This window comes from Pteronotus mesoamericanus, unplaced genomic scaffold (assembly GCF_021234165.1).
Source record: "Pteronotus mesoamericanus isolate MK-2021 breed Mesoamerican mustached bat unplaced genomic scaffold, CSHL_Meso_final contig_130, whole genome shotgun sequence".
NCBI lineage: Eukaryota > Metazoa > Chordata > Mammalia > Chiroptera > Mormoopidae > Pteronotus > Pteronotus mesoamericanus.
The window spans coordinates 6,712,732-6,730,029 of record NW_026555060.1 but is presented as its reverse complement, the minus strand read 5'-3'; the positions used below and the strand labels follow the sequence as shown (position 1 = coordinate 6,730,029).

At 38.4% G+C, this 17,298-nt stretch overlaps 1 protein-coding gene across 1 annotated transcript in view; it reads right to left on the bottom strand.

Annotated features, from left to right (window-relative positions):
* BMP2K (BMP2 inducible kinase) overlaps positions 1 to 16,086 on the bottom strand; it is a 117,751-nt gene extending 101,665 nt beyond the window's left edge. The window contains exon 1 of the mRNA XM_054591946.1: positions 15,696 to 16,086. Coding sequence (XP_054447921.1) covers positions 15,696 to 15,867 — 172 coding nt within the window. The 5' untranslated portion in view covers positions 15,868 to 16,086. The remainder of the gene's footprint in view (positions 1 to 15,695) is intronic.
* Positions 16,087 to 17,298: the final 1,212 nt, after the last annotated feature.

The following is a 17,298-nucleotide window of genomic DNA, read 5'->3' as shown; positions in this document are numbered from 1 at the left end:
AAATAACTATAGTTGGAATAACCTTAATCCAGCATTCCCTTCATTTAAGTAGACCCTGAAACTTCATTGTTTTAGAAAGACTTTCTTGATGAGAACTTAAAACATGAGCCAGAAATGTATTACCTAAACAGCATTGTAGATCTAATTCAAACTAAACATACAACCGCTTAATTCACATATCCTCTAATTTAGTGGTTTATTTATATAATCCCACTTATGATTAAAGATAAACAGTAAGCAAGCATCTGTAACTTCATCTTTGGAATGTATTAACTTTAGCATATGCTTAATATTTTATTTTTCAACCTCTATGAATGCTCAAATTAAAAAATTCACTCATTTGGTCAGATTCCGAGCATGAAATATATGAAAAGCCCAATTCGGTAATGGACTGTCTTCTGACAGCTTCTTTGGCATTCAGACTATTTCCCCACAGAAACAATCCTCTATGTGATAACTAGGCTCTCAGGTCAATGTGAAGTCTAGTACTAATAGTACTGTAATAGCTAACGTCTCTCTCTGAAAACATTTCTGTGGGAACATTCATTCAGGGTTCCAACCTGAGAAGCCAAGGATGCCTCTCACTGCACCAATAGCACCACAGGGGCTGCCGGCCTGCCTACCTGAGAAAGGGATTCCCCAGATCCAAGCCGCCAGCAGTGCCCAAGTAACTATAAGCAGCAACTCAGATGTGTGGCCTACAAGTTCGACAACAGTTCCTAACTTTTCTTTGTTCCTGTGTGCCTTGGAGAATGTGCTGAAAGCCATAAGCCCTCTCCTAAGAAAAAGCCACGTAAGTATCTATGAAACCCAGCTGAACCACCCCAAATGCGAAGTGTAGAGTCCACACAATAAACTGTACACTGTAAACTAGTATTGTCCATCATATGTCCAATATGAAGCGAGCTACATATGTAACTTTAAATTTTCTAGTAGATACATTCAAAAGATTAAAACAATGAATTTTAATAATACATTTAACTCAGTATATCTAAAATGCTATTATTTTAGCATGTAATCGACATTGTAAGTATTAATGAGATCTTTTATATTCTTTTTTCCATATTAAGGTTTTAAAATCTCAAATGTGTTTTGCACTTACGGTACATTTAAATTCTGACTAGCCACATTTCAAGTAGTAGCTGCATGCTGCCAGTGGCTATGATACAAGATAATTTTCCTAAACTATACAGTGTATATATCCAGCTATTCTCAAGCCCGAGGGGCTCAGGATCCCCTTACAGTCCTAAAAGTTATTAAAGACCACAGAGAGCTTTTGTTTCTGTGGGTTATATCAATCCTTATTTACCATATTAGAAATTAAAATTGAGAGCTTAAAAAAATCCTTAATACATTCAAAATAATAATAAACATATCACATGTCAACAGAAAAAACATCTTTATGAAAAAACAGCTATACTTTTTTTAATTTAGTAAAATATCAGTGTTTTACATTTCTGCAAAGCTCTAACACTTGCCTTAGTAGAAGGCTGCTGGGTACCTACTTCTGCAGTAAATCTCCTCTGTTACTTTGGCTGAATAAAGTGTATGAAGAAAATACAGTCTGACACATAGTACACAGAGAAAAGAGGAAGACTTTTTAATCATCTTTTCAGATAACTATGGATAGTCTTCTCTACTACTATGGCAAACATGACAAATGTAGTTTATTAAAGGTTAGCTGCAATATGCCTAAAAGCACATCACTGAATTTTTTGCCGTTATATTAAAATCCAACAGACAGTCTTGGACTTTACATTTGTAACATCATGCATTTGGAAAATATCAGTTCAGTGAGTTAAAGAGATTTTCCATTACACTTTTAAAAAAATATTTGTTAATATTATCACTTATCTCCTGAGAAAAGCTTTCAAGTAAAGGGAAGCTGTCAAGTTCACAATGGTAAGATACAAGTTTTCCAAAATTCTGATTTTCTTTGGGAAGCTCATATTCCATCATTAATAATACCTGTCAGTTGTTTTCCTTGAAGTGACAGGCTCACTTCATTAAATATCCAGATATAAATGAATAATCACAGTTTTGTCAGTATTCTTTCAAATAAAAAATGGTGTTCCATGGAAAAAAGCAGCTATCTTAGGACACAATTAATACAATCACCCAAGGACTTTTCCTCAATTGCACTATCGCACTTCATTATGCAGCAAGCGCTTTATGTATACTTCTCATTTCTTCACATAGTAGGAAAAAATGTATGCTTACAAATGGCTAATAATAAGCACAGGTAAAGATGTTTAGCAACACTTATCTTTAGGAAAATCTAATCAAAATCACAATGATATACCACTTCACAACCATTAGGATGGCTATTACAAAATTAAAAAAAAAAATAGCATATGTGGGTGAGGATGAGGAGAAATTGGAACTCTTGTGCACTGCTGGTGGGAATTTTAAAAAGTGCAGCTAGTATGAAAACAGTATGGAAGGCCTTCAAAAAATTAACCACAGAAGTATCGTATAATCCAGAAATCCCACATCTGGGTATACATCAAAAAGAAATAAAAGCAGAGTCTGAGCAGATACTTGTAGGTACAGCATTAGTAACAACAGTCAAAAGGTGGGAACCCAAATGTGTCCACTGAAGATGAATAAACAAAATGTGATATATACATAAATGGAATGTAATTTGGACTTAAAAAGTTCTGATACATGACATACCTTAAAGACATTATACTAAGTGAAATAAGCCAGACACATGACAAATATTGTATAATTCCACTTATATGAGTTCCTAAGAATAGAAAATTTAGAGCGACAACAAGTAGAATAGAGGTTACCAGGGTCTGGGGGAAATAGGGGCAGTGAGGAGTTAATGGTTAATGGGTACAGGGTTCCAATCTGGAAAGATGAAAAAGTTCTCAAGATGAATAGTGATTATGGTTGCATAACAATGTGAATATACTTATGCAACTGAACTGTAACAGTAAAAAGTAAAAATGGTAAATTTTATGTTATGTATATATTTCTACAATCAAAAACTAAGAATAAAAAAAACGTACTTAAGGGTCAAGATTGATAAAAGACTTCTTATTGCTTCACAAGGACATTCTGAAGAGACACTTAGTTTATGTGACAGTGAGAAATAAATGCAATGACCACTAACAAAATCTGGTGCTGTTTTGATTTGTTAAGGTACTAGCAGTTTGAACCACCACCACAATTGCTTTTGTATCGTCAGTGCAAATGCCAATACAGTGTAAAAAGCAACTGTCTTAGTAGTACTGTGAAAATAATTTTGACCTGATAGATCCCCTCAAAAGTTCTTGAGGTCCTCTCCCCGTAGGACCCACAAACCACACTTTGAGAACCATTACTGAAGCCTATTTCCTCAGAAGTCATTTAACGACAGAAGGAAAGAGACACAAAATTCACTGAACAGTATATTTTTTTGTTTGTTTTATCTTTGTTTATGAGAGAAACAGACTTGTATGCTGAGCAGGAATCAGATACAATAAGTATTAAGGAACAAGTAGAATAGAAGAAAATCAGAAAAATTGATGGAGAACAGCATGGGAGCAAAAAGGTAATTAGGGGCACAGTCTCTAAAGCTGGAAGTAAAGGAGAAGCAGATATTAGAGGTGGATGGGGGGAGGGGGAGGTTACACTTGTAAAAAAAGCTCTAAATCTTGGTGATGTAGTGTACAGTATGGTGACTAGAGTTAATAATACTGTATTATATATTTGAAAGTTGCTAAGAGAGTAAATCTTAAAAGGCTCCATCACAAGCAAAAAACTATAATTATATGTGGTGATGAATGTTAAGCAAGGCTTATTGTGATCACTTCATAATACATACAAATATGGAATCTTTGTACACCAGAAACTAGTATGTCAATTATATACTGATTTGTTAAAAAGCTCTCTACTTAAGGAAATACAAATACTAGATTAAATGTTTCTGGATAATGATGGTGATAATTCCATAGTTTAATTGAAAATATTAAAAATTTTTATCTTCTAATATTTTAAAACCATAGATCAAGCGCCATATTCTATTTTAACTTTTTACTTGCATGTGTACAAAAATATGCCATGTGTATCATAAAAGTAATATCAGGTCATTTTTAAGAAAATTGTTTTAAGATGTGATTGGAATTTATTTCATTGCAAAGACTCAGAAGTTTAGTATTCCAGGTTTAAGTCAAATGCATTTGTGCTAGGATCTAATACAATAAAAATGAGAAAGAATGTTTCTTTTATTTTGAGTAAATGTAGCACAAATTTGTTAAATGAAATGCAAGAAGGGATTGCTATTACAGCACCTCAGACTCCAAGCCTTAATAACCTTGAACTAGGAACAGAAGAAAGTGAAAGATAATAACTCAGCTATTTCTTTTCTTTTCACTTTCCTTCTACCCTACATGAAGTCCTAAGATTCAACTGAAGAAGCTAAAGTAATGTGATTATATGTTACTTACTTTACAGTTCACAAATAAATTATTTCCTTTAGAATTGGACCTTTCTAGAATGAGACAACAGATTAATTTGGGGAAGGCTGAAATTTTAAGCTTTTTAACATTAATGCTGACGTCTTAATCTATAGCACATGATTTGATGGCCTTACAAAAGAGGAAAGAAAGCTTTAATTCAAAAATGTTTGGGAATACCCTCTTTCCACCTCAGACTTCTGAGACACCCACTAATACTCCAGCTGCCTCCAGAAAATTAAAAGTACCCTAGACCTTCAAGCCTGCTTTAAATCCCGGCTCCAATCAAGGGCCAATGCCTGTAAGTGCACAAGAGCCAATTAAGCGGGAAAAGAGCCAGATTAAAGTCATGCTACCTAAATTCTGCCCTCCACCACCAACACTAACAATGTGATGATGGGTTCATCTCTTACTCTACTTTCTCATAGTTAAATGAGGGAATTAAATTGGATAATTGCTACAATTACAGAGATTTAAAGACACTAGAATTTTAAAATAAAGACTATAGTTCCAATAATACCAACTCCAATTAGAACATTATCTGAAAGAAGCTGAAAAGGTCTTACCCTTATTTCAGATTCTTGTACACAACCCACTAAGCCCATCCCTATATTTAGTCTTCTAAAAAGCAAATATCAAGAGGATTGACCTCACAATATCCACAATGGCCCACCATAACTTTTTAAAATACATATAGTCTTTATTAGAAAGATGGCCACTTCTTCAAGATGAGAGCAAATTTGAACCTTCAATATGTAAATAGAGGCCTCTTCCTGTGCTATAAATGTATGAGACATTACATTAGTTACATTGAACTTTCAACAGTATAGATTCATATAGCACCTTACAAACTCACTTCAAACATTCCTACTGACAGGATATTATCAGCAAAGTGCCATATACAAACACACTTAAATTATTATTTTTTAATCCTCACCCAAGGACATCTTTTTTTCACTGCTTTCAGGGAGAGAGGAGAGGAAGGAGTGGGGGTTGGCAGGGGAGAGAAAGAGAGAGAAAGAGAAAGAGAAAGACTGATTGTGTCATGTAAGCACCCAACCAGGGATTAAGCCTGCAAACCTAGGTATGTGCCCTGACTGAGGATCAAACCTGCAACCTTCGGTTTACAGGACAATGCTCCAAACAACTGGGCCACACTGGCCAGAACACAAATACTTTTTTTTTTTTTAAACCATGGACTTGCAACATTTCTTAATTCCCACTTCAGTGAGCTGAAAAACATAAAAATCCTTAACAACTAGCTTCATTGGGTTAAAAAAACAAAACAAAACATCAATTTGGACTGAGAGCCTTAGAATTTCTCCTTTGGATTGTATAAGCCATATTTTGTTGAAAGATGAAAAACTAACAAAGATTTAACAATCTAGTTAACTAGTCACTAGAATTTGAACCAGGCCAGTTAGTAAACAAGAACACCTCTTTAGATCTACATTATTGTATACACCATCAGTTAACTATCTTACCAACTTCAGTTATTGATCACTCATTAAAAGCCAATGCACAGCTGGGGATATGTTGGGTTAGCCAAAAAGCTCGTTTGGTTTTTTTCATAAGATGGCTCTAGTAGCGCTTCGTTGTCCTTAATTTCATTCAAAACAATTTTGGTAGATTGTATTGTGACAGCTGTCATATCAGTGTGCATTTTTAAAAACTTATCAAAATTGGTGAATTTTGTGTAGCCATTTTAATACCGAAGATGGAAGAAACTAAGCAACATTTTTGGCATATTGTGCTTTACTGTTTCAAGAAAGGTAAAAGTGTATCTGAAACACACACTACAAAAGATTTTTGCAGGGCATGGAAAAGGTGCTGATATGATGTGTCAAAAGCAGTTTGCAAAGTTTCTGTTGGAGATTTCTTGCTGGATGATGCTCCATGGTTGGGCAGACCAGTTAAAGTTGACAGCCATCAAATAGAGACACTAATTGAGAACAATCAACATTATACCATGCAAGAAACAGCTGACATACTCAAAATATCCAAATCAAAAAAGTTACTGATGAAAATGAAAAATGTGTCTTTTATTTTATGGAAAAAAGTATATGGACTTGTTAGCCAAACCAACACACATCCTACTTCTGGCAAAAAAAAAAAAAAAAAAAATACTCAAAATTTATGTCCTACGGATCATGAGTGAGTAGCATCTGTAGCATCTTTGTTTGTTTGTTTTTGGTTTCTGGGTTTTGTTTCATTTTTGTTTTTGTATACAAAGAATAGACCATTAACATTCAGTAGGAGAGATTCTGCTATTCAGGCCAGAAAATGAAAAAGTGGGTCATGGCCAATGATGCATAATCCCACTCCCTAGAAAAATGGTCCTGACAACATTCACTAAGTAAAGTATTTTATTATACTATGTGTTAATCACGTTAGTATGAATATCTTAATGATTCCATAATGAATAGTAAAATCTAGACTAACTACTGACAGTATCATTCAAAACAGAATACTGGATACTAAAGTATGTAAAAAGGTCTAGCCAGCCCTAACAATGACCCAACAACAAAAAAAAATTTTTTTAAATACATAAACACAGTATTTGGGCAGGGGAAGTGGTATGCTGGAAACTTCTCTTTCAGAAAACCAAAGAAGAATAGAAGAATGATGAGGGTGGTAGTAATTAGTTACTACAACACTACACAGGCTTAATTTGCTACCCTCTGATCTATTATGCCAGGCTTACAAATTTTTTTATCTAAAAGAAAATGCAGTGTCTACCTACCTAGAAAATAAGCACCTCCAGTATCATACAGACTAGTTAGAGGGGTCTCCAAAGTAATGGTCACGTGTTTCCTTCCTCTAGACATTAAGGAGATGAGATGCCCTTCTTCCTAATCTCTCATCCTCTTAGATGCTGGTTGTCCCATTAAGCCTCAGTGCTATCAGCCACTAATGAGAAAACCATGGCAAGATGACCAGTTCCAGTACTGTCACTTCCTTAAGATTAGGTACTCAGAGCACATATTTTAGACCTGTTCAGCTTGTTCTCTCTGTCCCACAGCAGTGGCTGTCTTTACAGATGATATGGATCAAGGAACTCAACTAGAACACTTTTCAGAGTCATACCTAATGAGAATAATGCGGTGCCTACAAAACAAAGATGTACTATTTGTGTAACCATAACAGAAATGAAACAGGCTAGGAATCAAAAAATAATTCATGTAGTATTTTTTAATCCTATATTATCAGTGCCTACATTATCACTAAACATCTCTATTACTTAGTTTTTAGTAAACCAAACAAAACTTGAAAAACAAGGCCAACCTGCTCCTAAATATCAACTGAACAGCTGGATATGTCAAAAATGGTTGCTATCAAGTTGTTTCATAGTAAATTTTTACAGGGCCTCTGACTGCTTTTCAACTGAAAACTCAGTCTCTTACAAATGTTCTGAATACCTATCAAGTACAACATTGAATAAGATAAAAGATGAGTGTAAACCAAACCTTAAAGGAGCTTTTAACCTTGCAGTAGAGGAAACTTTTTATTGGACATTTATTGGAATAGAACAAAGCTGTGTAATATAAGTGTAATATGAGTAACAGTTGCTACACTGGACATCAAAGGAAGGCATAATTACCCTCGTTTGGTTGCTAACAAGGTTTCACGGAAAAACAAAGATGTCATGAAAGTAACTGTATTTTAAATGTATCCTGTAAGATCCAATTTCAACAGAATAGGGCAAGGTTCTAGGCAAATGAAACAATATGAGGTGAAAAATGGGAATGAGAAAGCATGAAGAGAAGGGAAGACAGTACCAAGTACATACACAGAAATACCCATATAGGGTTAAAGTGAGAGATTAAGGCTGGAGAGGTGGGTTGCGGTCACACTGCAGAGGGCCTTGAATCCCAGACAATGAGTTTGTATTTCACTTGATAGACAAATAAGAGAGTGACATGTCAGAAATCCGTCTCAAAAAGAATAAGCAAGAAGAAATTCAGGAGTTGATTTGGTGAATAAAGAGCCTAACAGATGAAGAACAGTCTGCATGAGAAGGTAATTCTCTGAGAGGTCTTAAGGACCCAAACTAGAGCTGACAGAACTGGAAACAAAAAGTAACTAGTTCTTCACATGTATCACCCTGTGTAAGCTTTCTATCCATAAACTCTCTCAGAGAAAATACTGATACACTATTCTTCATATATTTCTTCCAAATAAAACCTTGAAAAACAAGAAAGTATCTTACTTCCAGGTACCCTCCAAATTACATATGTTACAAATGAGTCACTTGGAGAACACAAATTAACCGACAAAAGAAGCAATAAAGGTAGCACTTTATCCTTTGAAACTAAATAGTACTCTAAAATGACACACAATTTTATTTGAGCACTTATCCGCTTATCTCAAGGGATCCCACCTAAGGCAGCTTCCTACAAAAAACTTCTTTCCAATGATTAATAAATAATTTTATACTGTAGGATAAAAAATAAAATACTAAACCACAGTGAAGCTTGCCAGAGAACTCAATGCATTATAATCCAACACAATCCTTTCATTAAAGAATTAGTTCTATAGACAGAATCAAAGATGCTAAAATGGAAAAGGAGGCTACAGATTCCTCCTTATCCTCATTTTCTTCTTGAAGAAACAGGCAAAACTGTCAAAATGCAAGTTACTGGCAGGACCAGGATTCCCAGCTGGCCCAACTCCAAGTTTTGCCTTTTCTTTTAAAAGTTGACTCCAAAAGGGCATCATATCAAAGATTTAATAAAATGTTAAAATAGACACCCTATATAGTAGCAACAATTTTTTCATATTTTAAAATAACAGCCATTGCAAAATACCGAAAGATTACATCCTAAACTATGCCCTTAGTGTTACTGAAATTCTATTGAGACCAGGACAAACCAAAAATTCCAAAACAGTTTCTCTTTGGAAAGGCCCAACAACCACTTTCCTGCAGAAGGACGTGAAACTGTGAGCAGAAATGTGCTGACTGATCTCAGTTGTAAAGATGATACACACAGAGAATCTCCAAATTAACTAAGTGCCCATGCCCAACTATTTAAAACAGCTCAGTCATTAAACATTCAACTCCCCAAAAACTTAGTTCCCTAAAAATAGTAGTAGGCTTGTGGGTAGATGAATGGTTCACCAGATGAATGCAGGATAAAACCAAGGAACAAGCAGTCTCAAACTCTTGCTGATGAAGCCTTACGCAGCTTTGAAATTGCCCTTCTGGACTTTTAATTTCAGAATTCCAAGTCAAGGCTTTAATCATTGTGATAGCTACCAAATGTGTTCTAACAAATATATGTTCTACTTCATGTTCTCACCAAACACTGGGAGAGATGGGGTGAAAGAGAACCACAATAATATATAAAATTAGTAAAGAACATTGAAGAAGACCGGACTCGCCCTGGTAGGGTCGGTCGACTGGAGCGTCTCCCTGATGCACTAAGGTTGCAGGCTTGATCCCCAGTCTGGGCAGATGCAGGAGACACACAATAAATGCATAAGTATGTGGAACAACAAATCTGTTTCTCTTCCTTTCTCTCACTTACTCTTTCTCTCTCTCTCTCCCCTTTCCTCCCCTCTCAAAAATCAATACATTAAAAAAATTAAATTTTAAAAAAATCAGACTCACTGTAAGGACAGACATCAATTCTACCTTCAAGTATGTTCCTAATACTAACAACATCAAGGAGCTCTTCAAGTTTTTCCCTTCTATGGACCCCATGATGGAGAGATACTAACAAATATTATTTCCATAATTTAAAACTTTTTCAAAGACAACCTTTCTACTCTGCTCAGCATGAGAATGTCAGTATTAACCAAGTAGACTATAGCTAAAAAGCAAACAAATTTGATATGTTACTGAAATTGGGCATTTTTATTAGATATGAATGTATTAATTTCTACTATATTTTTCTGAAGTAGTAAAAATTGGGAATTGTTGTATTGTTACTACCTTGTCTTTGAATAAAACTGCCACCTCTGGAGAACATACACCAGTGGGCAATCAAAATTATAACCTAGGAGTTATCCCTATAATGATAACATAAACGACCCAAAAGAAAAGCATGGAGATTATGTAATGTCCTTTGCTGCAAATTCCTTTTCATTTTATGCTGCCCTCTGTGTCAAAATTCTATGTAGTTGACTGAAACTTAAAAATTATATATAGCTGATTGCTATATAACAGTTATTTAATGAAAATGATTCAGATTTTTTACAAATATGATACTTAATTTAGGATAAATGTAAAAAACCAATCTAAAGCAAGTTACTACAACTCCAGAATCAGATTTCACTAAAAGCTTACAATCAAATCTAAATCTAAAATTGACCCATATTTATTGAGAGATTTGGCATACACTGTTACGTACTGTCATACATTATCTTGTTAATATCACACATTATCTATTAATCTTCGTAAGAGATATTAACTCCATGACAATGAAAAGAATGAATGTTTCCTGAGAATTTACTTCAACATCCATCCTCTCCCAGGACTTTAAATAAATCATATGTTCACTAAGCAAGACACCTTTGCTGAGAGAATATCAGACCATGTACTCAACTTTCCACTTGCCATTACCTCCAAGGCATCTCAACTAAACAAGTCTGAAACTACTGGATATCCTCCCGACTCCTCAGAACTGTTCCTTCTCTATTCTTGCACATCTCACAAATGGAACCTCCAACCAAGATTTGCATAAGCAAGTCATTGTTCATGCTTCCTACAACACTCCACCCATCCAATCCACCCCTTCTTCCTGTTCAAGCATTATAACATTCGTCTCCATCCCCACTGCCATCTTAACTAATCACCTAATTTGTACACCTTTCAACTAGCCTCTGTACAGCAACTGTCACAAGAATGTCACTGTACTAATTTTAAATCTTTCTGGAGCTTCCTTTCAAATTTTAAAAATAAAAATCTAAAATTCTCAAATGGCATACAAGGATCTGGATCCTGGTCCCTCTCAGCATCATCTTGGGTTCTTCTTCCACAGGCTATAACACATTTACTATAGTATAGAGCTCTGGGCATACATATTTCAGTTCCTAAAGCTCTTCCCCATATAAGGACTTGTCTCTTCATAACATATTCCACACTACCCCCACCCCCACACCTCTGCCTTTACCTAACTTTTCTTATAGTTCAGATTTCTGCTAAAATATTTTTAAAGGCTTCCTTTATCCTCTACTATAAATTAAATCAGTTTTTCTCTCCTAAAACCTTGTGCTTTCTTCTCATGTAATTATCAAAAGTATTAACTATATTAATTTGATGATTTCTGTTTAACATTTATCTTCCACACTGTAAGTTCTTCAGCACCAGAGAAATATGTTTTGTTCTTCATTGTGAAAATAGCACCTAGTACAGAGCATGGCACACAAAAAGGCACTGAATAAATGGTTATGGAGTAGTAACAGTCCTTTCTCAGGAACTTTAACTTACTGGTTATTGGAAAACCACAAATAATTTCTGCAAATGAGATATACTTAAACCCATGATTTTCTTACTGATTTGTCTCGCAAAATCAAATGTCCTTTATTCCCTTCCTGTAAAGTTAACAATGAAAACTGATTAACACTTAAACCTAAACTTGCTCACCTTAATCCAAGCCATTAACTGAGAAAGCCACTACACTTTTACAGAACTCTGTAGTAAATTTCACCCTCCAATTACTGACAGTGCCACCAAATCCCCATGTCCAGATCAGAAAGTCTTACCCGCCCAAACATACTCAAAGTATCATTCCTATCTAACCCCCATAACTTCATGATTAAATTATCTCAACAAATTATGGAGAGTGTCCCAGTCTCTACACTAACCAGTTATGTCAACTTCGAACCAAAACATTTAGAAAAAACTGTCCCCTACTTAGGAACCAACTTCTTCCCATTAACAATGGATATTAAATTCCTCTAACTAGCACTGAAGGCCTATGGAGGCATGTGATCAAAAAGCCAGTGCTATGAACTTGGAAGATTACACTGACCTGTCCAAGTATGTGCCTGACAATTTGACACTGTTTCAAGTTAAAATTTCTGTGTGTGTCTATCTCATTTCTATAATCCAAAGCTGAATTTGGTTAGTATGCACTCCTGAAACTAAACTTTTTGAGAAAATCCATGAAAATACCCCATTATAAAATATCAGCCCTCTAAACTTTGAGCAGGAACTAAAAAGGTACAAGTTGTCAACATTTTCAAACATATATATATGTACTTAACTAAAAAGACATTATGATATAAAGCATATAACATTTCAGAGAAAACTACTCCAGCAGTTTAGGTGTAACATACCACATAAGTATATGTAATCCTGGAAACCTGTTTATATTTTTAAAATTAAATATGCATAATATATAAATACGTATGTGCATATATATGCATATGTATATATATACACATACATAGTTTATCCTCATTATTTGGGGATTCCATATTTGAAAAGTCACCTACTTGCCAAAATTTACTTGTTTCCCCAAAATCAGGATAAATCCCCCAAATCAATACAATAGCACTTTCATAGTTATCTGCACACATGCTCATTTTTGTGCTTTTTATTGCTGACTTTAAGTGACTCCCAAGCATCGTGTCAAAGTGCTGTCTAATGTTCCTAAGCACAAGAAGACCATGGTGCCCCTCACAGAGAACATAGGTGTATCAGCCAAGCTTCATTTAGGCATAAATTGCAGTGCTGTTGGCCATGAGTCCAATGTTAATCAGTCAACAATATATACTGAACAAGGTGTCTTTAAACGGAAACACACACAGAACAACGCTATGTATTGACTGGTTGTGAACAGAGGCTTGCAGTACCCTAACCCTGTATTTCCCCTAAGAGGAATGGTTCAGTATTTGCTAATTTGCTGTTTATGGTGACTTTACAGAACATAATGAATAAAGAGAGTGCGCACATGTGTGTGCGGGGGAATTTATGAAGCCTCGAAGACACCGCAGAGGTCATTCTGAGCCATCCACCTGTGTTTGCAGTGGAGTAGCAAAAACACCTCAGGGCACACCATCTCCAGGGTCTTGGCCCCTGCTTAAACACTAACATAAAACAAAAAATAGAAAATCTACCAAGCCTGTTTTTTGGTCTTTGCTTTTACCCCTTCTTCCACTTAATAGTATAGCTCTCCCCAATTCAGGTAGTCTAAACTCTAATGCCTTTTCAGAAGCACTTGCCCTAATTTTATAATCAAGCAAATGCATCTAACAATTATTGATCATTCTTGAATGTGAACCGGACTTGTGCTTAAACATCTTGCCGAAATTGTGGCATTACTCATTTGGAAAGAAGAGAGAATATTAAGTATCTGAAGTAGGAATAAATTATCAGAATCAAAAAGTAAACTAAATATAGACAACTACAGTTGTGTATGTGCTGAAGAGAGAAGACATACACAAGGGAAGAAAGCCTAGGCCTCAGCCTCCCCTCCAGGGCAAAGCAAAGCCTAGTCCCAGAGGCTGGGGTGTTGGGTGGCAAAGTTCCGTCTTCCAAAAAGGGTTCCTTCAACCCTTGCTTCCTCCAAGCACTTGATTACAGATTTTTCCAAGAGAATGGACAAATCAGTGGAACATCAGTGCTTTAATTTATTTTATTTTTTTAAGCAATTGAGCCAACAATTTCCTTTTGAAATTTTTCATTTTTAATTTCATTTTCCTAAATTACTTATTTTATTGAAAGTGACTTACTTAGGTTAACAATAGAATGTTTACAGCAGTGATAGAAGCTACAAACACAAAGTCTAGTTTGATGAAATGTCAGTGTTTTCTTTCTAGTAAATAAAAGACCCATCTGTAACTTAGTGAAATGAAGTTGGTGCAATACTACTCAAGCCACACTTCAATTAGTTAATACAGTTCAAAGACAGAATTGTGTAGCATGTGTGGTCATTGAGTTGTAGGTTTTAAGAAGACGACAGCTGTCTAAACCAACACTTGAAATTCACACACAATAAAGGCCTAGGAAATTTTACAGCCTAGTAAATCTTTCTATGATGACCAATCACCATATACATTCCTTCTGTTGAGCAGCTAAGGATGCTTCCTTCCTCGGACCTCTCCAAGGTTCAGCTGGGCTCATTTAATAGGGGCGAAGTTTTACAAAACAATGACATACACCTCTAAATAATTCAACATTTCTTTCCCTTTAGAATACTTCATAGACAAAAACCTTCAGATTCTTCTCTTGCACTAATGTGCTATGGCATTTCAAAAAAACAAAAGTGGAATCTCAGCCTACTGTCCTCAAACCACATCATCTTTCAGAGAACCAAAACTATTCTTCAAATTTCTTCTCCCTTAACCTTGGAGCTTAGAAGGGCTGTTAATCAACCAATTATTTCTTAAGAATTTTTAAAAGTATTCTGTAATATCATTTTCCAATTAAAAACTCAAAAGTCAATGAACCATATAATAAACAAGAGAAAGTATTTTGTACTAGGCAATTATGCAAATACAAAACTACGAGAAAGATTTTTTCTTTTTAAAATGGAGTCAACTTTTTTGTAAGCAGACCTGAAACTGCTGATAAAACCTAGTAAAAATACTAAAGGAAGGAACACAAAACTTCCCAAGTTAAAAGTGTACTTGTTTTCATACCACCACTTAAAAGTACTACCAAAGGGACAAACTGAAAGAGAATGAATAGGACAGATTCTAAATAACAAAAGATAAAAGGATTTCAAGTTTACCTGCTCGCCCAAAGCCACTTACTAACTGAATATGAGGCAAATTATCACCTCCCACCCGCACACACACAGAAATACATTGTTTCTCAACTGATGACAGAGCAGGCGCAAAACCAGGTTCAATACCAGAGGCTGCAGGGTCCTGTGCCCTGCAGCGCGGCTGGAGACTCAGATGGAGAGGCCAACGCAAGACACCCGCCTGAGCACAGCTGGCAGAGCAGAGCCTCAATCCTGCTCGATCTGACCCTCTAATGAGTCACTGGCCCAAGTATAACCCACATCACTCGCTAGGACGTTTTCTATTTATTTCCTTGCGTCAAGAACAACTGAAAATGACTTAAACTCATATTAAGAGAGCTATGCACTGGTCAGAGCAGCCAGCGGAGAGAAGAGCTGGCTTAAGAGCGAATTCCCGAGTTACTCTTAAAAGCCCCCGCTTGCCCAACAGGGGATGCAGAGAGGAACAGTAAACCGAGAGGGCGACCAAAGAAGCGGACGAGACCGGGAGAAGCCACCGCCACACCCCAGCCCTACCTCACCTGCCTACCCCAACCTCCCCAGGAGCCTGTACCTTCGGCCACCGACTCCTCCAGGGTGACTTGGTAGCGGCCGACTGAGAACACCCGGACTCCCACAGACGAGCTACCGGAGCCAGAGCCGGCCCCGACCCCGACGGCTCCGCTACCCGCCGCTCCTCCGCCGCCGCCGCCCTCCGACTTGGGCATTCGAGAGAACTTCTTCATGGTCCCGCCGGCGCGCTGGAGGGCGCGGGGCGTGCGCAAGGGCGAGCGAGAAGGCGAGTCCGCAGCCCGGAATGGCCGGTCGTCCGCGAGGGGTCGCCGCCCCTCGCCCGTCCGAGCGTCCAAGAGTGCCGCGGGCCGCCCAGCCTTACATTCCGCGCTCCCAGATCTCAGCGCCCCGGCCCCGCCGCCCGCTCCGCGGCTCCGCTGCAGCTGCCTGGTTCCCGCAGAGGGCGGTGGGGAGGGCGGGGACGGGGCGGGGCGTTAGGGGGCGGACCCGAGCGCGGGGGCGACGCCGAAGCCTCGCGGAGTGCCCCGGGTGCCCCCGCCTCTCCGAGCACCCAGAGCAGAACCCGGGAGGAGGGAGCGAGATGGGGAAGGGGGCGGGGCGGCCGACCCCTGCAGAGAGTGGGCTGGGCTTCCCCAGACGCACACCGTCCGGACCGCAGCCCGCGGCGCCGCCCGAGCTGGACCCACGCCGCCCGCCACTCGGGGCCGTTGGCGGCGCCGCGCCGCTGCCAACCGCCTTAGGAGGCCGGGCGCCTCGCGCACGCGCGCTACCCGCGCCGCCGGAAGTGACGGTTCCCGCTCTTGTCACGTGGAGGGGGGGAACGAGGGAGGTGATTGTGGGCGTTGAGGATGAGAGCGAGGCGTGGGGTCTCGGGTCTGGGGTCCCGACTGGTAGGCAGGCGAGACCTGTGGAACCACGGCTTCCAGCAAGATACTGGCCCGGGAACCGGTTCCCGCGCTCCCGGCGGGGCGGGGTCTGCTATCTCCGCTAGGAGTTTGTAAGTCACACTGGGAACTAAAAAATGCCGCCAACAACTTTACCCCCGCTGAGGAACTTAGCTGCATCTCTAAGCCAGTTTTCCAGATCTCCCTTGAGAATCGTCTTCCGCTCGCCCACCCAGAGCGTGGGAGATGGAAGCAGCGCGAAACTAGAGCGGATTCCCGTAACCGACTTCTAAAGCCAGTGTCGCATTCTGTAGCAGACGCTTGTGCTGGGAAGCGTCTTGCGGTTTGTAAAATAGGTGTACTTTCAAAGACTCCTGTGTGCTGTGCAACAGCCGTGTGAGAGGTTCACAACAGGTATAAAGACCGTTTACATACCATCACCTTTGGCCGAGAGAGCTTAACGGACTCACCCAAGGTCACACAGAGGGTTTGTGGCAGAGCTGGAGCTACAAGGTCCATACTTCCACACTTAGATCCATCCTTTTGGCCATTCTGGAGAAGCAGGTTTGGGTCAGATCATTGCAAGCGGAAATTTTAGGACCATTTGGAAACGAACCAGCATTGGGTGCTTCCGCTCCCCACCTCTTTAACAAAGAGATTTGTCTGTCAAAAAAAAAAAAAAAAAGTCCCGTTGCCTCCATCTCATAAACTGCGGGCATCTCAGTGCCTGTGAGGTGAAGCAGGCTAACCGGACAAGGG